At 54.1% G+C, this 26,846-nt stretch overlaps 1 protein-coding gene across 1 annotated transcript in view; it reads right to left on the bottom strand.

The window, feature by feature from the left end:
• The window catches only part of LOC147101517 (corticotropin-releasing hormone receptor 1-like), a 663,409-nt gene that overhangs the window by 300,473 nt on the left and 336,090 nt on the right, over nt 1–26,846 (bottom strand). The window contains exon 6 of the mRNA XM_085966027.1: nt 16,785–16,938. Coding sequence (XP_085822153.1) covers nt 16,785–16,938 — 154 coding nt within the window. The remainder of the gene's footprint in view (nt 1–16,784; nt 16,939–26,846) is intronic.

Here is a 26,846-nt window from a genome sequence, read left to right as displayed (position 1 = left end):
TCCGGCACTGACCCTCGACACTGACCCTCCGGCACTGACCCTCGACACTGACCCTCGACACTGACCCTCGAAACTGACCCTCGAAACTGACCCTCCGGCACTGACCCTCCGGCACTGACCCTCGGCACTGACCCTCGACACTGACCCTCGACAATGACCCTCGACACTGACCCTCGACACTGACCCTCGATAAAGACCCTCGACACTGACCTTCGACACTGACCCTCCGGCACTGACCCTCGACACTGACCCTCGACACTGACCCTCGACACTGATGTTCGACTCTGGCCCAAGACTTTGACCGTCAACACTTGCCCTAAGGGACTGACCCTCGACACTGTCCCTCGACACTTACCTTCGGCACTGTCCCTCGACACTGACCATCAGCCTTGACCCTCCAAACTGACCCTCGACACTGACCCTCGGCCCTGATCCTCCAGCACTGACCCTCGGCACTGACCTTCGTCAGTGACCCTCTGCACTGACAATCAGGCATTGTCCTTCAGCACTGATCCTCGACACTGACCTTCGACACTGACCTTCGGGCACTGACCCTCGACACTGACCCTTGCTACTGACCCACTGGCTCTGACCCTCTGGCACTGACCCTCGACACTGAACCATCGGCCCTGAACCTCGGCCCAGACTCTCGTCAATGAATCTCGACACTGACCTTCGACACTGACCCTCGAAACTGACGCGCGACTCTGGCCCTCGACTTTGACCCTCAACACTGACCCTAAGGGTCTGACCCTCGACACTGACCTTCGGCACTGTCGCTCGACACTGACCCTCGACATTGACCCTCGGCCTTGACCCTCGACACTGACCCTCGACACTGACCCTTGGCCCTGATCCTCCGGCACTGACCCTCGACTCTGACCCTCAACACTGACCCTCGGCACAGTGCCTCGTCACTGACTCTCGTAACTGACAATCGACACTGAACCTCGACACTGACCCTCGGCACTGACCCTTGACACTGACTCTCGGCACTGTCCCTCAGCACTGACCGTCGACACTGACCCTTGATGCTGACCCTCGACACTGACACTCAGGCATTGACCTTCGACACTGATCCTCGACACTGACCCTCGACACTGACCCTCGGGCACTGACCCTCGACACTGACCCTCGCTACTGACCCCCGGCACTGACCCTCGGCACTGACCTTCGATACTGACACTCGACACTGACCTTCAACACTGACCCTCGACACTGATCCTCCGGCACTGACCCTCAACACTGACTCACGACACTGACCCTCGAAACTAACCCTCGACACTGACCCTCAACACTGACCCTCGACACTGACCTTTGAGACTGATGCTCGATACTGACCCGCGACACTGACCCTCCGGCACTGAACCTCCGGCACTGACCCTCGACACTGAACCTCGACACTGACCCTCCGGAACTGACCCTCGACACTGAACCTCGACACTTACCCATGACACTTACCTTCGACACTGACCCTCGACACTGACCTTTGACACTGACCCTCGGCACTGCCCCTCGAGACTGATCCTCCGGCACTGACCCTTGACACTGACCCTCGACACTGACCTTCAACACTGACCCTCGGCACTGACCCTCCGGCAATGACCCTCGACACCGACCCTCGACACTGACCCTCGACACTGACCCTCCGACACAGATCCTCGACACTGACCCTCGGCAGTGACGCTCGACACTGACCCTTGATACTGTCCCTCGACACTGACCCTCGACACTGACCCTCGACACTGACCCTCTGGCACTGACCCTCGACACTGACCCTACGGCACTGACCCTCGACACTGACCCTCGATACTGACCCTCGACACTGACCCTCGACACTGACCCTCCGGCACTGACCCTCGACACTGACCCTCGGCACTGACTCACGACAGTGACCCTCGACACTGACCCTCCAACACTGACCCTCGGCACTGACTCTCGAAACGGACCTACGACACTGACCCTCGACACTGACCCTCCGCCACTGACCCTCCGCCACTGACCCTCGACACTGACCCTCGACACTGACCCTCGACACTGACCCTCCAGCACTGACCCTCGGCAGTGACCCCAGACAATGACCCTCCGGCACAGACCCCCGACACTGACCCTCCGGCACTGACCCTCAGCATTGACCCTCGACAATGACCCATGATGCTGAACTTCGACACTGACCCTTGACACTGACCCTCCGACACTGACCCTCGGCACTGACCCTCGACACTGACCTACGACACTGACCCTCCGACACTGACCCTCGACACTGACCCTCGACACTGACTCACGACAGTGACCCTCGACACTGACCCTCCGTCACTGATCCTCAACACTGACCCTCAGCACTGTCCCTCGACACTGACCCTCGAAACTGACCTACGACACTGACCCTCGACACTGACCCTCCGCCACTGACCCTCGACACTGACCCTCGGCACTGACTCACGACAGTGACCCTCGACACTGACCCTCCAGCACTGACCCTCGGCAGTGACACCAGACAATGACCCTCCGGCACTGACCCCAGACACTGACCCTCCGGCACTGACCCTCGACACTGACATTTGACACTGACCCTCCGACGCTGACCCTCGGCACTGACCCTCCGACGCTGACCCTCGACACTGACCCTCGACACTGACCCTCGACACTGACCCTCGACACTGACCCTCGACACTGACCCTCGACACTGACCCTCCGGCACTGGCCCTCGGCAGTCACCCCAGACAATGACGCTCCAGCACTGACCCTCGGCACAGACCCCAGAAACTGACCCTCGACACTGACTCATGACAGTGACTTTCAACACTGACTCACGACAGTGACCCTCAACACTGACATTCGACACTGACCCTCGACACTGACCCTCGACAATGACCCTCCGGCACTGACCACAGACACTGACCCTCTGGCACTGAACCTCGGCACTGCCCCTCGACACTGACCCTCGAAACTGACCTTCGACACTGACCTTCCACAGTGACCCTCGACACTGACCCTCCGGCAATGACCCTCCGGCACTGACCCCAGACACTGACCCTCCGGCACTGAACCTCGACATTGACCCTCGACAATGACCCTCGACACTGACCCTCATCACGGACCCGCGGCACTGACCCTCGACACTGACCCTCGACACTGACCCTCGACACTGACCCTCGACACTGACCCTCGACACTGACCCTCTGGCACTGACCCTCGACACTGACCCTCGACACTGACCCTCGACACTGACACCTGGCAATGGCCCTCGGCACTGAACCTCGATACTGACCCTCCGGCACTGACCTTCGACACTGACCCTCGGCACTGACCCTTGACACTGACTCACGACAGTGACCCTCAACACTGACCCGCGGCACTGATCTTCTACACTGACCCTCTGGCACTTATCCTCCGGAACTGACCCTCGGCGCTGACCCCAGACACTGACTCACGACAATGACCCTCGACACTGACCCGCGGCACTGACCTTCGACACTGACCCTCGACACTGACCCTCGACAATGAACCTCTGGCACAGACCCCCGACACTGACCCTCTGGCACTGACCCTCAGCATTGACCCTTGACAATGACCCTCAGCAGTGACCCTTGGCAATGACCCTCGACACTGACCTTCGACACTGACCCTCGACACTGACCCTCGACACTGACCCTCGACTCTGGCCCTCGACTCTGGCCCTCGACTCTGGCCCTCGACTTTGACCCTCAACACTGGCCCTAAGGGACTGACCCTCGACACTGTCCTTCGACACTGACCCTTGACCTTTACCCTCGAAACTGACCCTCGACACTGACCCTCGGCCCTGATCCTACGGCACTGACCCTCGACACTGACCCTCGACACTGACCCTCAGCACTGACTCTCGGCACTGACCCTCGGCAGTGACCATCTGCACTGACACTCGGCACGGACCCTCGACACTGACCCTCGACACTGACCCTCGTCACTGACCCTCGTCACTGACGTTCGACACAGATCCTCGACACTGACCCTCGAAACTGATCCTCGCTAATGGCCCACTGGCTCTGACCCTCTGGCACTGACCCTCGACACTGAACCACCGGCCCTGAACCTCGGCCCTGACCCTCGTCAATGACCCTCGACACTGACCCTTGACACTGTCATTTGACACCGACCGTCGGCACTGACCCTCGATTCTGACCCTCGACACTGACATTGGACACTGACCCTCGACGCTGACCCTCGACACTGACCTTTGACACCGACCCTCGGCACTGACCCTCGACGCTGACCCTCAACACTGACCCTCCGACACAGACCCTCGGCAGTGACCCCAGACAATGACGCTCTGGCACTGACCCTCGGTACAGACCCCAGAAACTGACCCTCCGACACTGACTCACGACAGTGACCCTCAACACTGACTCACGACAGTGACCCTCAACACTGACATTCGACACTGACCCTCAACACTGACCCTCGACACTGACATTCGACACTGACCCTCGACACTGACCCTCCGGCACTGACCCTCTGGCACTGGCCCTTGACACTGACCCTGCGGCACTGACCCTCGGCACTGACCCTCGGCACTGACCCTCAACAATGACCCTCGACAATGACCCTCGACAATGACCCTCGATAATGACCCTCGACACTGACCCTCGACACTGACCCACGGCCTTGACCCTCGAAACTGACCCTCGACACTGACCCTCGGCCCTGATCCTCCAGCACTGACCCTCGACACTGACCCTCGGCAGTGACCTTCTGCACTGACACTCGGCACGGACCCTCGACACTGACCCTCGGCACTGACCCTCGACACTGACACTCAGGCATTGACCTTTGACACTGATCCTTGACACTGACCCTCGGGCACTGACCCTCTACACTGTCCCTCGGCACTGACCCTCGACACTGACACTCTGGCACCGACCTTTGAAACTGACCCCCGGCACTGACCCTCGGCACTGACCCTCGACACTGACCCTCGACACTGACCCACGGACTTGACCCTCGAAACTGACCCTCGACACTGACCCTCGGCCCTGATCCTCCGGCACTGACCCTCGACACTGACCCTCGGCAGTGACCTTCTGCACTGACACTCGGCACGGACCCTCGACACTGTCCCTCGGCACTGATCCTCGACACTGACCCTCGACACTGACACTCTGGCACCGACCTTTGAAACTGACCCCCGGCACTGACCCTCGGCAGTGACCTTCTGCACTGACACTCGGCACGGACCCTCGACACTGACCCTCGTCACTGACCCTCGGCACCGACCATCGACACCGACCCTCGTCACTGACCCTCGGCACCGACCATCGAAACCGACCTTTGAAACTGACCCCCGGCACTGACCCTCGGCACTGACCTTCGATACTGACCCATGACACTGACCCACGATAGTAACCCTCGACACTGACCTTCGACACTGACCCTCGACACTGACTCACGACACTGACCCTCGACACTGACCCTTGACACTGACCCTCCGGCACTGAACCTCCAGCACTGACCCTCGGCACTGATACTCAGGCATTGACCTTCGACACTGACCCTCGGTACTGACCCTCGACACAGACCCTTGACACTGACATTTGACACCGACCCTTGGCACTGACCCTCGATTCTGACCCTCGACACTGACCCTCGACACTGACCCTCGACACTGACCCTCGGCACTGAACCTCGACACTGACCCTCGATACTGACACTCGACACTGTCCCTCGATACAGACCCTCGACACGGACGCTCGACTCTGGCCCTCGACTTTTACCCTCAACACTGACCCTAAGGATCTGACCCTCGACACTGACCCTCGACACTGACCCTCGTCCTTGACCCTCGACACTGACCCTCGGCCTTGACCCTCGACACTGACCCTCGACACTGACCCTTGGCCCTGATCCTCCGGCACTGACCCTCGATACTGACCCTCGGCACTGACCCTCGACTCTGACCCTCGACACTGAACCTCCGGCACTGAACCTCGACACTGACCCTCAACACTGACCCTCGAAACTGACCCTCGAAACTGACACTCGGCACTGGCCCTCGACACTGACCCTCGACACTGACCCTCGACACTGACCCTCGACACTGACCCTCGACACTGACCCTCGGCCCTGTTCCTCCGGCACTGACCCTAGACACTGACCCTCGGCACTGACCCTCGACTCTGACCCTCGACACTGACCCTCGGCACAGTGCCTCGGCACTGACTCTCGTAACTGACAATCGACACTGAACCTCGACACTGACCCTCGGCACTGACCCTTGGCACTGACCGTCGACACTGACCCTCGACACTGACCCTCAACACTGACCCTCAACACTGACCCTCGAAACTGACCCTCGACTCTGACCCTCGACACTGACCCTCGGCACAGTGCCTCGGCACTGACTCTCGTAACTGACAATCGACACTGAACCTCGACACTGACCCTTGACACTGACTCTCGGCACTGACCGTCGACACTGACCCTCGACACTGACCCTCGACACTGACCCTCGGCCTTGACCCTCGAAACTGACCCTCGACACTGACCCTCGGCCCTGATCCTCCGGCACTGACCCTCAACATTGAAACTCGACACTGATCCTCGACACTGACCCTCGATACTGTCCCTCGAAACTGTCCCTCGAAACTGACCCTTGATACTGACACTCGACACTGACATTCGACACTGACCCTCGGCACTGACCCTCGATACAGACCCTCGACACTGACCCTCGGCCCTGATCCTCCGGCACTGACCCTCGACACTGGCCCTCGGCAGTGACCTTCTGCACTGACACTCGGCACGGACCCTCGACACTGACCCTCGTCACTGACCTCCGGCACTGAACCTCGACACTGACCCTCAACACTGACACTCGGCACTGACTCTCGGCACTGACCCTCGACACTGACCCTCCGGCCCTGACCCTCGGCACTGACCCTCGACACTGAACCTCGACACTGAACCTCGACACTGAACCTCGACACTGACCCACGACACTGAACCATGATACTGACCCTCGACACTGACCCTCGACACTGACCCTCAACACTGACCCTCGACACTGACCCTCCATCACTGACCCTCGACACTGCCCCTCGACACTGACCCACGACACTGACCCACGACACTGACTGTATGCACTGACCGTCCGCACTGACCCTCGACGCTGACCCTTGACACTAACCCTCGACACTGACCCTCCGGCACTGACCCTCGACACTGACCGTATGCACAAACCGTCCGCACTGACCCTCGACACTGACCCTCGACACTGACCCTCGACACTGACCTTCGACACTGACCCTCGACACTGACCCTCGACACTGACCCTCGATACTGAACTGCCGGCACTTTCCTTTGACACTGACCCTCGACACTGACCCTCTGGCTCTGACACTCGACACTGACCCTCGACACTGACCCTCCGGCACTGACCCTCGGCACTGAACCTCGACACTGACACTCGACACTGACCCTCGACACTGACCCTCGACACTGACCCTCGACACTGACCCTCCGACACTGACCCTCCGACACTGACCCTCCGACACTGACCTTCGACACTAACACTCGACACTAACACTCGACACTAACACTCGACACTGACCCTAGGAACTGACCCTCGACACTGACACTTGACACTGACCCCCTGGCCCTGAACCTCGACACTGACCCTCGAAAATGACCCTTGACACTAACCCTCGACACTGACCCTCGGGCACTGGACCTCGACACTGACCCTCAACACTGACCCTCAACACTGACCCTCGACACTGATCCTCCGTCACTGACCCTCGACACTGACCCTCGACACTGACCCACGACACTGACTGTATGCACTGACCGTCCGCACTGACCCTCGACGCTGACCCTCGAAAATGACCCTCGACACTGACCCTCCGGCACTGACCCTCGACACTGACCTTCGACACTGACCGTATGCACAAACACTCGACACTGACCCTCGACACTGACCCTCGACACTGACCCTCGACACTGACCCTCGACACGGACCCTCGACACGGACCCTCGACACGGACCCTCCGGCACTGACCCTCCGGCACTGACCCTCGAAACTGACCCTCGAAACTGACCCTCGGCACTGATAATTGGCACTGACCCTCGACACTGACCCTCCGGCACTGACCCTCGGCACTGACCCTCGACGCTGACCCCCGGCACTGACCCGCAACACTGACTCGAGAAACTGACCCTCAACACTGACCCGCGACACTGACCCGAGACACTGACACATGACACTGACCCTCCGGCACTGACACTCGACACTGACACTCGGCACTCACCCTTGGCACTGTCCCTCGACACTGACCCTCCGGCACTGACCCTCGAAACTGACCCTCCGGCACTGACCCTCGGCACTGAACCTCGACACTGACCCTCGACGCTGACCCTCGACGCTGACCCTCGACGCTGACCCTCGACGCTGACCCTCGACGCTGACCCTCGGCACTGGCCCGCAACACTGACTCGAGAAACTGACCCTCAACACTGACCCGCGACACTGACCCGAGACACTGACACATGACACTGACCCTCCGGCACTGACACTCGACACTGACATTCGGCACTCACCCTTGGCACTGTCCCTCGACACTGACCCTCCGGCACTGACCCTCGAAACTGACCCTCCGGCACTGACCCTCGGCACTGAACCTCGGCGCTGACCCTCGACGCTGACCCTCGACACTGACCCTCGACGCTGACCCTCGACGCTGACCCTCGGCACTGGCCCGCAACACTGACTCGAGAAACTGACCCTCAACACTGACCCGCGACACTGACCCGCGACACTGACCCGCGACACTGACTCTCTACACTGCCCCTGGACACTGACTGATGTAAGAAAAAGGAGACTTACCATCAAGTAACTTTAAAGTAAGCTTTAAATAACTTATAAACACACTATATACACAAGAGAGGTCTTTACCATGCCTCTGGTAGAAGCCTCTTACAATACTGAACAGACCAGTATTTATACCAGTCCAACAGGAAGTGACATATGACAGGAAGTGAGGTATGTACACAGTTCATAGTTCATAGTTCATAGTTCACAGGAAGTGATGACATAACTTCCCGGAAGTTAGCATTTTTATCACATTCTTCCCTCCTGCAGGATTAGGAGGCTGTGGTCTACCTTTTGGTCCGCAGCCGCCGAACAAGGAAGAGTCGCACCCGTTTGGATTCCCGTCGTAGAGGGTCGCTGGTCCGCTTACATGCGGTTGGCCATTGGTCAGAGTCTGTGTGGCCTGGATTGCCCTGTGAAGGGTCGGGGAGATCATGGCTTCGAGTACGAGCCCCAATAGGTTCAAAGTCGGACTGCCTCTGTTCAGAGGGAGGTGCAGAGCTGGTCTGTGGCGGATCAGTACTTTCATGCGCGGTACTGGGAGGGTCGCAACCTTGAGCACGGGGTTCTACCGGCACCAAGCTAGTTGGTGTCCGATCAGGATCCTGGAGAGGGGTACCCGATAGGTCCCAAGAGTTTCCTGGTGAAATGCCATCACCCGATGTCCCACTAGGTCCTGGTGGGCAGGGAGCCAGATCCCGTAATGATACGGTAGATTCTCGGCCGTCGGAATATCGTATGTTTGCATAGGTGGGGTTGGCATCGGTTAGTTCGACCTCGTCTACAAGAGGGTCATTTTTAGATGTCCGAACGTATCTTCGGAGTAATACAGGTCCAGGAGTAGTTAGCCATGACGGGAGTGATGTCCCATGAGATGAGCGACGCTGGAATCCAAAGAACCGCTCATGAGGTGTAGTATTTGTGGCTGTAGAAAGCAGGGACCATATAGAGTGCAATGCATCCGGAAGCACTGTTTCCCATTGCTGGTCTGGTAGGCCCCGAGATCTTAAAGCGAGACGTACAGAATTCCAGATGATACCGTTATACCTCTCTACCTGCCCATTTCCGATGGGATGGTATGGTGTTGTTTTGCTTGTAGCAATTCCCCGTTCTGAGGGGTAGTCCTTGAGTTCCCTTGACATAAAGGATGGACCCCGATCTGAGTGAATATAAGCCGGCATGCCACAGAGAGAAAATACCTGCTCAAGGCAGCAGATTACTGTGGACGCCAGCATATTGGAGCAGGGGAAGGCAAACGGAAAACGTGAATATTCGTCGATCATGGTGAGCAAATATGTGTTCCGAGTTGAAGAGGGCACTGGGCCCTTAAAATCGATGCTAAGTCATTGCATCGGTTGGGTTGCATGTATGAGTATACCATCTGAGGGGCGGAAGAACTGAGGTTTTAATTCCGCACAAAGCCGGCATTCTGAGCATATTTTCTTTACATCTCCAGTGGAAAAAGGGAGATTCCGTGATCGTACGAAATGTAGCATGCGCGTAACGCCAGGATGACACAAACCATTGTGGACATCCATGAGAGTGGAGGATGACATAGTGGAGCAGAATGCCCGTGTGAGGGTGTCCGGGGCCACATTCTCCTTGCCAGGCCGATAGAGAATGGTATAACCAAAAGAGGCCAGTTCCATCCTCCAAAGTTGTATTTTATTATTCTTAATTTTGGTTCGTTTTCGATTATCGAGCATGAAGGCGACTGATCGTTGGTCCGTGATCAATGTAAAGTGCTGGCGAGCTAGAAAATGGTTCCACTTCCGTACTGCCTCTATGATGGCTGTGGCTTCTTTCTCAACCGGAGGATAATGTAGCTCGGCACCTTGTAAGGTCCTGGACATAAATGCTACAGGACGACCTTCCTGATTCAGAGTAGCCGAGATCGCCACCTCCGAGGCATCACATTCAACCACGAAAGGGAGATTCTCATCAATGGAGTGAAGAGCCGCTTTCTCCAACTGTTTTTTGAGAAGGTTAAAGGCTGCAACAGCCGCTGTTCCCAGTGGAAATGATCTAGCATGCAGCAAGGGTTGGATTTTGTCCGAAAAATGAGGAATCCATTTAGCGTAGTATGCAAACAGACCGAGAGCCCGACGTAAAGAAGCCGGATTCTTAGGTGACGGGAGCTCTTGGAGCGGGCGAAGTCTTTCTGGGTCTGGCTTAATGATACCATTGCCTACGCAGTAGCCAAGGATGTTGATGGTCGGTTGCGACTCAACAGATTTGGATTCATTCAGGGTCAAATTACGGCGATGGAGGGCATCCCGAAATTTTTGGAGGTTGGAGTCGTGTTCCTGTTGATCGTGACCTGCAATGGTAATGTTATCAAGATAGGGAAAAGTGTCCCTTAGGTTTTCCTGCTTAACCAGGCCATCCATTGCCTGTTGAAAGACAGCCACTCCATTAGTAACCCCGAATGGGAGGCGACGAAATTGGTACAGCCGTCCATTAGCCTCAAAGGCTGTGTACTGCTTATCTGAGACCTTCAAGGGTAACTGATGATAGGCACTTTTTAAATCGTAAGTTGAGAACACTTTGTATTCGGCCAGTTTATTAACCATATCATCAATGCGTGGCAATGGGTAGGCGTCCAAGTCGGTATATTGATTGATGGTTTGCGAATAATCGATGCATAGTCGCTGTTTGTGAGGTTTTAGAGGGTTCTTGACAATGACGACTTGAGCCCGCCAGGGCGACGAACATGGTTCAATGATATCCTCTGCTAGAAGTCGAGAGATTTCAGCCGCAATAAAAGATTGGTCTTCCTGATTAAAGTGCCGCGATTTCGTTATTATCGGTTGGCATTGAGGCGGAATACTGGCAAATAATGAGGGTTCATCAAGTGAAGCTGCTGATAATGCACAAAATGGTAATTTAGACGGTATATTAGAAATAGTAAGTCCGGGTTTGGATCCACCAAACTCAATGGTGAGTTTCTTATGCTGTTTTTGGAAGTCCAGCCCTAAGAGGAGATCACTAAATAAGTCCTTGAGCACCGAAAGTCGGGTGGAGGGATACATACGACCATGAAGTGTCATATCAACAACACAAAAGCCGGAGATTCTGGTATTAAGTGATGACTGGGCCATCGCAATTGCCTGGTCCGATGGGAAGACATGTAGTTTCAATTTCGCAACAATCTGTTCCTTAATGAAACTATCAGTACTTCCTGAGTCAATTAAGGCATCTAAGGTATGCCCTTTAATTGAAATTTTTGTGGCTGCATGAGACAGGTTCTGTGGGCAAGCAGCTGTAATTGGTGTTGTTGCACAGAGAGTGGCTAAAACTCTCGGTGTGCTTCTTCGGGAGAGAGCTCGAGAGGAAGCTTGATAGGTCCCAGCTGGAGCATCTTGATAGGCCCTAATTGGGGCAGTTCGGTAGGCCTTAGCTGGATTGGCCCTCGTAGAGGCCCTTGATAGGCAAACTTTAGCAAAGTGTCCTTTTTTCCCGCAATAACTGCAGATTGCATTGCGAGCAGGGCAGGTTTTCCTAGGGTGAAAAGCATCTCCACAAAAGAAGCATTCCTTCCTAGATTGCCAAGAGGCTGCTAAAGTGGGGTCGTCCTCCTCTTCTTCATCAGAATTATCAGAATTAGATTCCCCCATGATAGGGTTCACCTGAGACCGCTTGAATTGTCTGGTTGCAGCTACAGCAGCAGATCGAGATCTGGGCAGCTGATAGAGGTCTGCATTTCTCTTTGCCAAATCCAGTGAACAAGCTAGGTCAAAAGCTTTTTGTAGCTCAAGTGTTTTACTTTCTAGTAGACGCTGGCGTATAAATGGAGAGGCAATCCCGCAGATGAAAGCATCACGAATCATTTCTTGGCGGTACAGCTCAGCTGAGGCTGCCTGAAAGTTACAATCTACACTGAGCCTGCGAAGTTCTTGCAGGAATTCGTCAATTGATTCCCCTGGCCCTTGTCGGGCTGTGGCCAGTAGATGTCTAGCATAGACCTCATTTGGGGTCTTGGCATACAGTTTCTTAAGTGCCCGAATCACCTCTTCGTAATTATCCCATTCATCAACATATTCGAACACTTTTGGGGTCACATAATTGACAAGTATCTTCAATTTAGCAGGAACATCCGCTTTACATTCATCCAGAAAATTCTCAAAAGTACGATACCAATGCTTCCATACCCTGCCAGCTGCTGGTGTATTCGGGTCCAAGTCCAGACGAATAGGTCTAAGGATTTTCTCCATGATGGGTGGTTTCCTGGATCCTTAACTTCCGAGTTTGTCTGAAGGTCCAGTATTTGTCAGTGTAAATATTAAGTTACTTAAATTGATGTAAGAAAAAGGAGACTTACCATCAAGTAACTTTAAAGTAAGCTTTAAGTAACTTATAAACACACTATATACACAAGAGAGGTCTTTACCATGCCTCTGGTAGAAGCCTCTTACAATACTGAACAGACCAGTATTTATACCAGTCCAACAGGAAGTGACATATGACAGGAAGTGAGGTATGTACACAGTTCATAGTTCATAGTTCACAGGAAGTGATGACATAACTTCCCGGAAGTTATCATTTTTATCACACTGACCTTCGACACTGACCCTCGACACTGACCCTCGATACTGACCCTCAGCACTGACCCTCATCACTGACCCTCAACACTGACACTGACCTTCAACACTGACCCTCGAAACTGAACTGCCGGCACTGACCCTCGGCACTGAACCGCCGGCACTTTCCCTCGACACTGACCCTCTGGCTCTGACTCTCGACACTGACCCTCGACACTGACCCTTGACACTGACCCTCGACACTGAACCTCGGCACTGACCCGCGACACTGACCCTCGACACTGAACCGCCGGCACTTTCCCTCGACACTGACCCTCTGGCTCTGACTCTCGACACTGACCCTCGACACTGACCCTCGACACTGACCCTCGACACTGAACCGCCGGCACTTTCTCTCGACACTGACCCTCTGGCTCTGACTCTCGACACTGACCCTCGACACTGACCCTTGACACTGACCCTCGACACTGAACCTCGGCACTGACCCTCGACACTGACCCTCGACACTGAACCACCGGCACTTTCCCTCAACACTGACCCTCTGGCTCTGACTCTCGACACTGACCCTCGACACTGACCCTCGACACTGAACCGCTGGCACTTTCCCTCGACACTGACCCTCTGGCTCTGACTCTCGACACCGACCCTCGACACTGACCCTTGACACTGACCCTCGACACTGACCCTCGACATTGCCCCTCGGCACTGACCCTCGGCACTGACCCGCGACACTGACTCGAGAAACTGACCTGCGACACTGATCCGCGACACTGACTCGCGGCACTGACCCTCGACACTGACACTCGACACTGGCCCTCGACACTGACCCTCGGGCACTGACCCTCGACACTGAACCTCAGCACTGACCCTCGACACTGACCCTCTGGCTCTGACCCTCGACACTGACCCTCGACACTGGCCCTCGACACAGGCCCTTGACACTGAACCTCGGCACTGACCCTTGACACTGACCCACGACACTGACCCTCAACACTGACCCTCGGCACTGTCCCTCGACACTGACCCTCCGGCACTGACCCTCGCCACTGACCCTCCGGCACTGACCCTTGGCACTGAACCTCGACACTGATCCTCGGCACTGACCCTCGACACTGACCTTCCGGCACTGACCCTTGGCACTGAACCTCGACACTGATCCTCAGCACTGACCCTCGACACTGACCCTCGACACTGACCCTCGGCACTGACCCTCGACAATGACCCTCGGCACTGACCCTCGTCACTGACCCTTGGCACTTAATCCTGACACTGACCCTCGAAACTGACCCTCGACATTGACCCTCGGCACTGACCCTCGACGCTGACCCTCGACGCTGACCCTCGGCACTGACCCGCGACACTGACTCGAGAAACTGACCTGCGACACTGATCCGCGACACTGACCCACGGCACTGACCCTCGACACTGACCCTCGACACTGACACTCGACACTGACCCTCGACACTGACCCTCGACACTGACCCTCGGCACTGACCCGCGAAACTGACCCGAGACACTGACCCGCGACACTGACTCCCGACACTGACCCTCGACACTGACCCTCAAGCACTGACCCTCGACACTGACCCTCGGCACTGACCCTCCGGCGCTGACCCTCCAGCGCTGACCCTCGGTGCTGACCCTTGACACTGACCCGCGACACTGACCCGCGACACTGACCCTCGACACTGACCCTCGGCACTGACCCGCGAAACTGACCCGAGACACTGACCCGTGACACTGACTCCCGACACTGACCCTCGACACTGACCCTCCGGCGCTGACCCTCCGGCGCTGACCCTTGACGCTGAACCTCGACACTGACGCTCAACACTGACATAAGAATATAAGAATTAGGAGCAGGAGTCGGCCATACGGCCCCTCGAGCCTGCTCCGCCACACGGCCCCTCGAGCCTGCTCCGCCACACGGCCCCTCGAGCCTGCTCCGCCACACGGCCCCTCGAGCCTGCTCCGCCATTCAATAAGATCAGGGCTGATCATCGACCTTAACTCTACTTTCTCGCCCGATCTCCATATCCCTCGATTCCCCTCGAGTCCAAAAATCTGCCTTTCTCAGCCTTGAATATACTCAACGACTCAGCATCCACAGCCCTCTGGGGTAGAGAATTCCAAAGATTCACAACCCTCTGAGTGAAGAAATTCCTCCTCATCTCAGTCTTAAATGGCCGACCCCTTATCCTGAGACTGTGTCCCCTGGTTCTAGACTCTTCAGCCAGGGGAAACAATCTCTCAGCATCTACCCTGTCAATCCCCCTCAGAATCTTGTATGTTTCAATGAGATCACCTCTCATTCTTCTAAACTCCAGAGAGTATCGGCCCATTCTACACAATCTCTCCTCATAGGACAGCCCTCTCTTCCCAGGAATCAATCTAGTGAACCTTCGTTGCACCGCCTCCAAGGCAAGTATATCCTTCCTTAGATAAGGAGACCAAAGCTGTGCACAGTACTCCAGGTGTGGTCTCACCAAGGCCCTGTACAATTGGAGCAAGACTTCCTTATCCTTATGCTCCATCCCAAACAAGGCTCCCCAGAAACTGACAGCATTGTGTGGGGGTCCCACCCCCTTATAGCGGGGGCTCTGGCAGGTTCCACTGTGTTACCTGAGGTGGGGGGCAGTTGACACCAGTTTGCTGAGCCTGGACTGTCCCTCCGTAACTAGCTCAATAAATAGGCAAGTCAACCCAAAGATCTTTTGACAATTGCTCCCCGTCAGCATCAGAGTCAAGAATCATCCTTCGGGGGAGTGAGGCAACTCCCTCCTTACTGGTGTCCCAGTGCCTAACATCTTCTCTGCTCAGGCACTTTCCATGGGGCGCTCCCAATGCCACTCTGAAATCAGCTGTTAGAAGGTGTGTGGGAACTCCTGAGATGATTCCCTAATCTTTCTTCCTCACCATGCAAGAGATCCCACTTGGCACTTGGCCAGAATGGGGACATGGGTTCATGGGCATGGACAGTGCCAATGCTGGGGTCCCACTCATCTCATCGTGCCCCTGCATGTTAAGACTGGCAGAGTCTCTGCTGATCCAGCTCCGAAGCACTGTTCCACACATCTCGATTTATTTGGATTTCAGCTTTGAAGGCCGTACTGATTCTGTTTAAAGCACAATGTTGGAAATAGGCAAGACGAGAGAGATAAGTTTCCCAATCCAGGATTTGTTAAAATCGTTTCTTTGGAGGTCATGATTACAAGTGAACACAGCTCAGGGCTCTTACACTATTGATGGCACAGACAACCTAAGCTCAGACTGATCTGGGCCCCCACCAGCAACCAGACAGTGGTATCAAAGATTCCAGAAATTCACACGGTCATTTTTGATCAGACTGACTCAGAAGTCCACATGGAAAACTTAAGCTGTCGGAATTGAGAACTCACACCAGCCGATGCAGAGGAACATCCATTTGCGCAGCTTATCTGTGGAGTAGGTCAGGACGATTGCAGTGTGGAGGTAGCAGCCCTCGCCAAACATCCAGAAGAAATTCGTCACACAGAAGTAATTATAAACAGCCGTGACCAATCGGCACCAGACCTGAAACGGGAGAGATGTGTACAACAATTAAAGAGGATCGGTAACTAACCCTGCCCACTAACCACAGAGGATCGGTAACTAAACCTGCCCACTAACCACAGAGGATCGGTAACTAACCCTGCCCACTAACCACAGAGGATCGGTAACTAACCCTGCCCACTAACCACAGAGGATCGGTAACTAAAACTGCCCACTAACCACAGAGGATCGGTAACTAACCCTGCCCACTAACCACAGAGGATCGGTAACTAAACCTGCCCACTAACCACAGAGGATCGGTAACTAACCCTGCCCACTAACCACAGAGGATCGGTAACTAACCCTGCCCACTAACCACAGAGGATCGGTAACTAAAACTGCCCACTAACCACAGAGGATCGGTAACTAACCCTGCCCACTAACCACAGAGGATCGGTAACTAAACCTGCCCACTAACCACAGAGGATCGGTAACTAACCCTGCCCACTAACCACAGAGGATCGGTAACTAAACCTGCCCACTAACCACAGAGGATCGGTAACTAAACCTGCCCACTAACTACAGAGGATCGGTAACTAAACCTGCCCACTAACCACAGAGGATCGGTAACTAAACCTGCCCACTAACCACAGAGGATCGGTAACTAAACCTGCCCACTAACCACAGAGGATCGGTAACTAACCCTGCCCACTAACCACAGAGGATCGGTAACTAAACCTGCCCACTAACCACAGAGGATCGGTAACTAACCCTGCCCACTAACCACAGAGGATCGGTAACTAAACCTGCCCGCTAACTACAGAGGATCGGTAACTAACCCTGCCCACTAACCACAGAGGATCGGTAACTAAACCTGCCCACTAACCACAGAGGATCGGTAACTAACCCTGCCCACTAACCACAGAGGATCGGTAACTAAAACTGCCCACTAACCACAGAGGATCGGTAACTAACCCTGCCCACTAACCACAGAGGATCGGTAACTAAACCTGCCCACTAACCACAGAGGATCGGTAACTAACCCTGCCCACTAACCACAGAGGATCGGTAACTAAACCTGCCCACTAACCACAGAGGATCGGTAACTAAACCTGCCCACTAACTACAGAGGATCGGTAACTAAACCTGCCCACTAACCACAGAGGATCGGTAACTAAACCTGCCCACTAACCACAGAGGATCGGTAACTAACCCTGCCCACTAACCACAGAGGATCGGTAACTAAACCTGCCCACTAACCACAGAGGATCGGTAACTAACCCTGCCCACTAACCACAGAGGATCGGTAACTAAACCTGCCCACTAACCACAGAGGATCGGTAACTAAACCTGCCCACTAACCACAGAGGATCGGTAACTAAACCTGCCCACTAACTACAGAGGATCGGTAACTAAACCTGCCCACTAACCACAGAGGATCGGTAACTAAACCTGCCCACTAACCGCAGAGGATCGGTAACTAAACCTGCCCACTAACCACAGAGGATCGGTAACTAAACCTGCCCACTAACCACAGAGGATCAGTAACTAAACCTGCCCACTAACCACAGAGGATCGGTAACTAAACCTGCCCACTAACCACAGAGGATCAGTAACTAACCCTGCCCACTAACCACAGAGGATCGGTAACTAAACCTGCCCACTAACCACAAAGGTTCGGTAACTAACCCTGCCCACTAACCACAGAGGATCGGTAACTAACCCTGCCCACTAACCACAGAGGATCGGTAACTAACCCTGCCCACTAACCACAGAGGATCGGTAACTAAACCTGCCCACTAACCACAAAGGTTCGGTAACTAACCCTGCCCACTAACCACAGAGGATCGGTAACTAACCCTGCCCACTAACCACAGAGGATCGGTAACTAACCCTGCCCACTAACCACAGAGGATCGGTAACTAAACCTGCCCACTAACCACAGAGGATCGGTAACTAAACCTGCCCACTAACCACAGAGGATCGGTAACTAACCCTGCCCACTAACCACAGAGGATCGGTAACTAAACCTGCCCACTAACCACAGAGGATCGGTAACTAAACCTGCCCACTAACCACAGAGGATTGGTAACTAACCCTGCCCACTAACCACAGAGGATCGGTAACTAAACCTGCCCACTAACCACAGAGGATCGGTAACTAAACCTGCCCACTAACCACAGAGGATCGGTAACTGACACTGCCCACTAACCACAGAGGATCGGTAACTAACCCTGCCCACTAACCACAGAGGATCGGTAACTAAACCTGCCCACTAACCACAGAGGATCAGTAACTAAACCTGCCCACTAACCACAGAGGATCGGTAACTAACCCTGCCCACTAACCACAGAGGATCGGTAACTAACACTGCCCACTAACCACAGAGGATCGGTAACTAAACCTGCCCACTAACCACAGAGGATCGGTAACTAACACTGCCCACTAACCACAGAGGATCGGTAACTAGACCTGCCCACTAACTACAGAGGATCGGTAACTAACCCTGCCCACTAACCACAGAGGATCGGTAACTAAACCTGCCCACTAACCACAGAGGATCAGTAACTAAACCTGCCCACTAACCACAGAGGATCAGTAACTAAACCTGCCCACTAACCACAGAGGATCAGTAACTAAACCTGCCCACTAACCACAGAGGATCAGTAACTAAACCTGCCCACTAACCACAGAGGATCGGTAACTAAACCTGCCCACTAACCACAGAGGATCGGTAACTAATTCTGCCCACTAACCACAGAGGATCGGTAACTAACCCTGCCCACTAACCACAGAGGATCGGTAACTAACCCTGCCCACTAACCACAGAGGATCGGTAACTAAACCTGCCCACTAACCACAGAGGATCGGTAACTAACCCTGCCCACTAACCACAGAGGATCGGTAACTAACCCTGCCCACTAACCACAGAGGATCGGTAACTAACCCTGCCCACTAACCACAGAGGATCGGTAACTAACCCTGCCCACTAACCACAGAGGATCGGTAACTAACCCTGCCCACTAACCACAGAGGATCGGTAACTAACCCTGCCCACTAACCACAGAGGATCGGTAACTAAACCTGCCCACTAACCACAGAGGATCGGTAACTAACCCTGCCCACTAACCACAGAGGATCGGTAACTAAACCTGCCCACTAACCAAAGAGGATCGGTAACTAACCCTGCCCACTAACCACAGAGGATCGGTAACTAAACCTGCCCACTAACCACAGAGGATCGGTAACTAAACCTGCCCACTAACCACAGAGGATCGGTAACTAACCCTGCCCACTAACCACAGAGGATCGGTAACTAAACCTGCCCACTAACCACAGAGGATCGGTAACTAACCCTGCCCACTAACCACAGAGGATCGGTAACTAAACCTGCCCACTAACCACAGAGGGTCGGTAACTAAACCTGCCCACTAACCACAGAGGATCGGTAACTAACCCTGCCCACTAACCACAGAGGATCGGTAACTAACCCTGCCCACTAACCACAGAGGATCGGTAACTAACCCTGCCCACTAACCACAGAGGATCGGTAACTAACCCTGCCCACTAACCACAGAGGATCGGTAACTAACCCTGCCCACTAACCACAGAGGATCGGTAACTAACCCTGCCCACTAACCACAGAGGATCGGTAACTAAACCTGCCCACTAACCGCAGAGGATCGATAACTAAACCTGCCCACTAACCACAGAGGATCGGTAACTAAACCTGCCCACTAACCACAGAGGATCGGTAACTAAACCTGCCCACTAACCGCAGAGGATCGGTAACTAAACCTGCCCACTAACCACAGAGGATCGGTAACTAAACCTGCCCACTAACCACAGAGGATCGGTAACTAACCCTGCCCACTAACCACAGAGGATCGGCAACTAACCCTGCCCACTAACCACAGAGGATCGGTAACTAAACCTGCCCACTAACCACAGAGGATTGGTAACTAAACCTGCCCACTAACCACAGAGGATCGGCAACTAACCCTGCCCACTAACCACAGAGGATCGGTAACTAAACCTGCCCACTAACCACAGAGGATCGGTAACTAACCCTGCCCACTAACCACAGAGGATCGGCAACTAACCCTGCCCACTAACCACAGAGGATCGGTAACTAAACCTGCCCACTAACCACAGAGGATCGGTAACTAAACCTGCCCACTAACCACAGAGGATCGGTAACTAAACCTGCCCACTAACCACAGAGGATCGGTAACTAAACCTGCCCACTAACCACAGAGGATCGGTAACTAAACCTGCCCACTAACCACAGAGGATTGGTAACTAAACCTGCCCACTAACCACAGAGGATCGGTAACTAAACCTGCCCACTAACCACAGAGGATCGGTAACTAGCCCTGCCCACTAACCACAGAGGATCGGTAACTAAACCTGCCCACTAACCACAGAGGATCGGTAACTAGCCCTGCCCACTAACCACAGAGGATCGGTAACTAACCCTGCCCACTAACCACAGAGGATCGGTAACTAAACCTGCCCACTAACCACAGAGGATCGGTAACTAAACCTGCCCACTAACCACAGAGGATCGGTAACTAACCCTGCCCACTAACCACAGAGGATCGGTAACTAACCCTGCCCACTAACCACAGAGGATCGGTAACTAAACCTGCCCACTAACCACAGAGGATCGGTAACTAACCCTGCCCACTAACCACAGAGGATCGGTAACTAACCCTGCCCACTAACCACAGAGGATCAGGTAACTAACCCTGCCCACTAACCACAGAGGATCGGTAACTAACCCTGCCCACTAACCACAGAGGATCGGTAACTAACCCTGCCCACTAACCACAGAGGATCGGTAACTAACCCTGCCCACTAACCACAGAGGATCGGTAACTAACACTGCCCACTAACCACAGAGGATCGGTAACTAAACCTGCCCACTAACCACAGAGGATCGGTAACTAACCCTGCCCACTAACCACAGAGGATCGGCAACTAACCCTGCCCACTAACCACAGAGGATCGGTAACTAAACCTGCCCACTAACCACAGAGGATCGGTAACTAACCCTGCCCACTAACCACAGAGGATCGGTAACTAAACCTGCCCACTAACCACAGAGGATCGGTAACTAAACCTGCCCACTAACCACAGAGGATCGGTAACTAACCCTGCCCACTAACCACAGGATCGGTAACTAACCCTGCCCACTAACCACAGAGGATCGGTAACTAACCCTGCCCACTAACCACAGAGGATCGGTAACTAACCCTGCCCACTAACCACAGAGGATCGGTAACTAACCCTGCCCACTAACCACAGAGGATCGGTAACTAACCCTGCCCACTAACCACAGAGGATCGGTAACTAAACCTGCCCACTAACCACAGAGGATCGGTAACTAACCCTGCCCACTAACCACAGAGGATCGGTAACTAAACCTGCCCACTAACCACAGAGGATCGGTAACTAACCCTGCCCACTAACCACAGAGGATCGGTAACTAAACCTGCCCACTAACCACAGAGGATCGGTAACTAACCCTGCCCACTAACCACAGAGGATCGGTAACTAAACCTGCCCACTAACCACAGAGGATCGGTAACTAAACCTGCCCACTAACCACAGAGGATCGGTAACTAACCCTGCCCACTAACCACAGAGGATCGGTAACTAAACCTGCCCACTAACCACAGAGGATCGGTAACTAACCCTGCCCACTAACCACAGAGGATCGGTAACTAACCCTGCCCACTAACCACAGAGGATCGGTAACTAAACCTGCCCACTAACCACAGAGGATCGGTAACTAAACCTGCCCACTAACCACAGAGGATCGGTAACTAAACCTGCCCACTAACCACAGAGGATCGGTAACTAACCCTGCCCACTAACCACAGAGGATCGGTAACTAAACCTGCCCACTAACCACAGAGGATCGGTAACTAACCCTGCCCACTAACCACAGAGGATCGGTAACTAAACCCTGCCCACTAACCACAGAGGATCGGTAACTAAACCTGCCCACTAACCACAGAGGATCGGTAACTAACCCTGCCCACTAACCACAGAGGATCGGTAACTAACCCTGCCCACTAACCACAGAGGATCGGTAACTAAACCTGCCCACTAACCACAGAGGATCGGTAACTAACCCTGCCCACTAACCACAGAGGATCGGTAACTAAACCTGCCCACTAACCACAGAGGATCGGTAACTAAACCTGCCCACTAACCACAGAGGATCGGTAACTAAACCTGCCCACTAACCACAGAGGATCGGTAACTAACCCTGCCCACTAACCACAGAGGATCGGTAACTAACCCTGCCCACTAACCACAGAGGATCAGTAACTAAACCTGCCCACTAACCACAGAGGATCGGTAACTAAACCTGCCCACTAACCACAGAGGATCGGTAACTAAACCTGCCCACTAACCACAGAGGATCGGTAACTAACCCTGCCCACTAACCACAGAGGATCGGTAACTAAACCTGCCCACTAACCACAGAGGATCGGTAACTAAACCTGCCCACTAACCACAGAGGATCGGTAACTAAACCTGCCCACTAACCACAGAGGATCAGTAACTAAACCTGCCCACTAACCACAGAGGATCGGTAACTAAACCTGCCCACTAACCACAGAGGATCGGTAACTAAACCTGCGCACTAACCACAGAGGATCGGTAACTAAACCTGCCCACTAACCACAGAGGATCGGTAACTAACCCTGCCCACTAACCACAGAGGATCGGTAACTAACCCTGCCCACTAACCACAGAGGATCGGTAACTAACCTGCCCACTAACCACAGAGGATCGGTAACTAAACCTGCCCACTAACCACAGAGGATCGGTAACTAACCCTGCCCACTAACCACAGAGGATCGGTAACTAAACCTGCCCACTAACCGCAGAGGATCGGTAACTAACCCTGCCCACTAACCACAGAGGATCGGTAACTAACCTGCCCACTAACCACAGAGGATCGGTAACTAAACCTGCCCACTAACCACAGAGGATCGGTAACTAACCCTGCCCACTAACCACAGAGGATCGGTAACTAAACCTGCCCACTAACCACAGAGGATCGGTAACTAAACCTGCCCACTAACCACAGAGGATCGGTAACTAACCCTGCCCACTAACCACAGAGGATCGGTAACTAAACCTGCCCACTAACCACAGAGGATCGGTAACTAACCCTGCCCACTAACCACAGAGGATCGGTAACTAAACCTGCCCACTAACCACAGAGGATCGGTAACTAAACCTGCCCACTAACCACAGAGGATCGGTAACTAAACCTGCCCACTAACCACAGAGGATCGGTAACTAAACCTGCCCACTAACCACAGAGGATCGGCAACTAAACCTGCCCACTAACCACAGAGGATCGGTAACTAACCCTGCCCACTAACCACAGAGGATCGGTAACTAACCCTGCCCACTAACCACAGAGGATCGGTAACTAAACCTGCCCACTAACCACAGAGGATCGGTAACTAACCCTGCCCACTAACCACAGAGGATCGGTAACTAAACCTGCCCACTAACCACAGAGGATCGGTAACTAAACCTGCCCACTAACCACAGAGGATCGGTAACTAACCCTGCCCACTAACCACAGAGGATCGGTAACTAAACCTGCCCACTAACCACAGAGGATCGGTAACTAAACCTGCCCACTAACCACAGAGGATCGGTAACTAAACCTGCCCACTAACCACAGAGGATCGGTAACTAACCCTGCCCACTAACCACAGAGGATCGGTAACTAAACCTGCCCACTAACCACAGAGGATCGGTAACTAAACCTGCCCACTAACCACAGAGGATCGGTAACTAAACCTGCCCACTAACCACAGAGGATCGGTAACTAAACCTGCCCACTAACCACAGAGGATCGGTAACTAACCCTGCCCACTAACCACAGAGGATCGGTAACTAACCCTGCCCACTAACCACAGAGGATCGGTAACTAAACCTGCCCACTAACCACAGAGGATCGGTAACTAAACCTGCCCACTAACCACAGAGGATCGGTAACTAAACCTGCCCACTAACCACAGAGGATCGGTAACTAAACCTGCCCACTAACCACAGAGGATCGGTAACTAACCCTGCCCACTAACCACAGAGGATCGGTAACTAAACCTGCCCACTAACCACAGAGGATCGGTAACTAACCCTGCCCACTAACCACAGAGGATCGGTAACTAAACCTGCCCACTAACCACAGAGGATCGGTAACTAACCCTGCCCACTAACCACAGAGGATCGGTAACTAAACCTGCCCACTAACCACAGAGGATCGGTAACTAACCCTGCCCACTAACCACAGAGGATCGGTAACTAAACCTGCCCACTAACCACAGAGGATCGGTAACTAAACCTGCCCACTAACCACAGAGGATCGGTAACTAAACCCTGCCCACTAACCACAGAGGATCGGTAACTAACCCTGCCCACTAACCACAGAGGATCGGTAACTAACCCTGCCCACTAACCACAGAGGATCGGTAACTAACCCTGCCCACTAACCACAGAGGATCGGTAACTAAACCCTGCCCACTAACCACAGAGGATCGGTAACTAAACCTGCCCACTAACCACAGAGGATCGGTAACTAAACCTGCCCACTAACCACAGAGGATCGGTAACTAAACCTGCCCACTAACCACAGAGGATCGGTAACTAAACCTGCCCACTAACCACAGAGGATCGGTAACTAACCCTGCCCACTAACCACAGAGGATCGGTAACTAACCTGCCCACTAACCACAGAGGATCGGTAACTAACCTGCCCACTAACCACAGAGGATCGGTAACTAAACCTGCCCACTAACCACAGAGGATCGGTAACTAAACCTGCCCACTAACCACAGAGGATCGGTAACTAAACCTGCCCACTAACCACAGAGGATCGGTAACTAACCCTGCCCACTAACCACAGAGGATCGGTAACTAACCCTGCCCACTAACCACAGAGGATCGGTAACTAAGCCCTGCCCACTAACCACAGAGGATCGGTAACTAACCCTGCCCACTAACCACAGAGGATCGGTAACTAGACCTGCCCACTAACCACAGAGGATCGGTAACTAACCCTGCCCACTAACCACAGAGGATCGGTAACTAACCCTGCCCACTAACCACAGAGGATCGGTAACTAACCCTGCCCACTAACCACAGAGGATCGGTAACTAACCCTGCCCACTAACCACAGAGGATCGGTAACTAACCCTGCCCACTAACCACAGAGGATCGGTAACTAACCCTGCCCACTAACCACAGAGGATCGGTAACTAACCCTGCCCACTAACCACAGAGGATCGGTAACTAACCCTGCCCACTAACCACAGAGGATCGGTAACTAACCTGCCCACTAACCACAGAGGATCGGTAACTAAACCTGCCCACTAACCACAGAGGATCGGTAACTAACCTGCCCACTAACCCACAGAGGATCGGTAACTAACCCTGCCCACTAACCACAGAGGATCGGTAACTAAACCTGCCCACTAACCACAGAGGATCGGTAACTAACCCTGCCCACTAACCACAGAGGATCGGTAACTAAACCTGCCCACTAACCACAGAGGATCGGTAACTAACCCTGCCCACTAACCACAGAGGATCGGTAACTAACCCTGCCCACTAACCACAGAGGATCGGTAACTAACCCTGCCCACTAACCACAGAGGATCGTAACTACACCTGCCCACTAACCACAGAGGATCGGTACTAACCTGCCCACTAACCACAGAGGATCGGTAACTAACCCTGCCCACTAACTCACAGAGGGATCGGGTAACTAAACCTGCCCCACTAACCACAGAGGATCGGTAACTAAACCTGCCCACTAACCACAGAGGATCGGGTAACTAACCCTGCCCACTAACCACAGAGGATCGGTAACTAACCCTGCCCACTAACCACAGAGGATCGGTAACTAA

This window comes from Somniosus microcephalus, chromosome 24, assembly GCF_052327205.1.
Source record: "Somniosus microcephalus isolate GS21.2 chromosome 24, FLI_Smic_1.0, whole genome shotgun sequence".
In the NCBI taxonomy this organism is placed as follows: Eukaryota; Metazoa; Chordata; class Chondrichthyes; order Squaliformes; family Somniosidae; genus Somniosus; species Somniosus microcephalus.
Note: the sequence above shows the minus strand (reverse complement) of the source record. Positions and strands in the feature narration are given on the sequence as shown.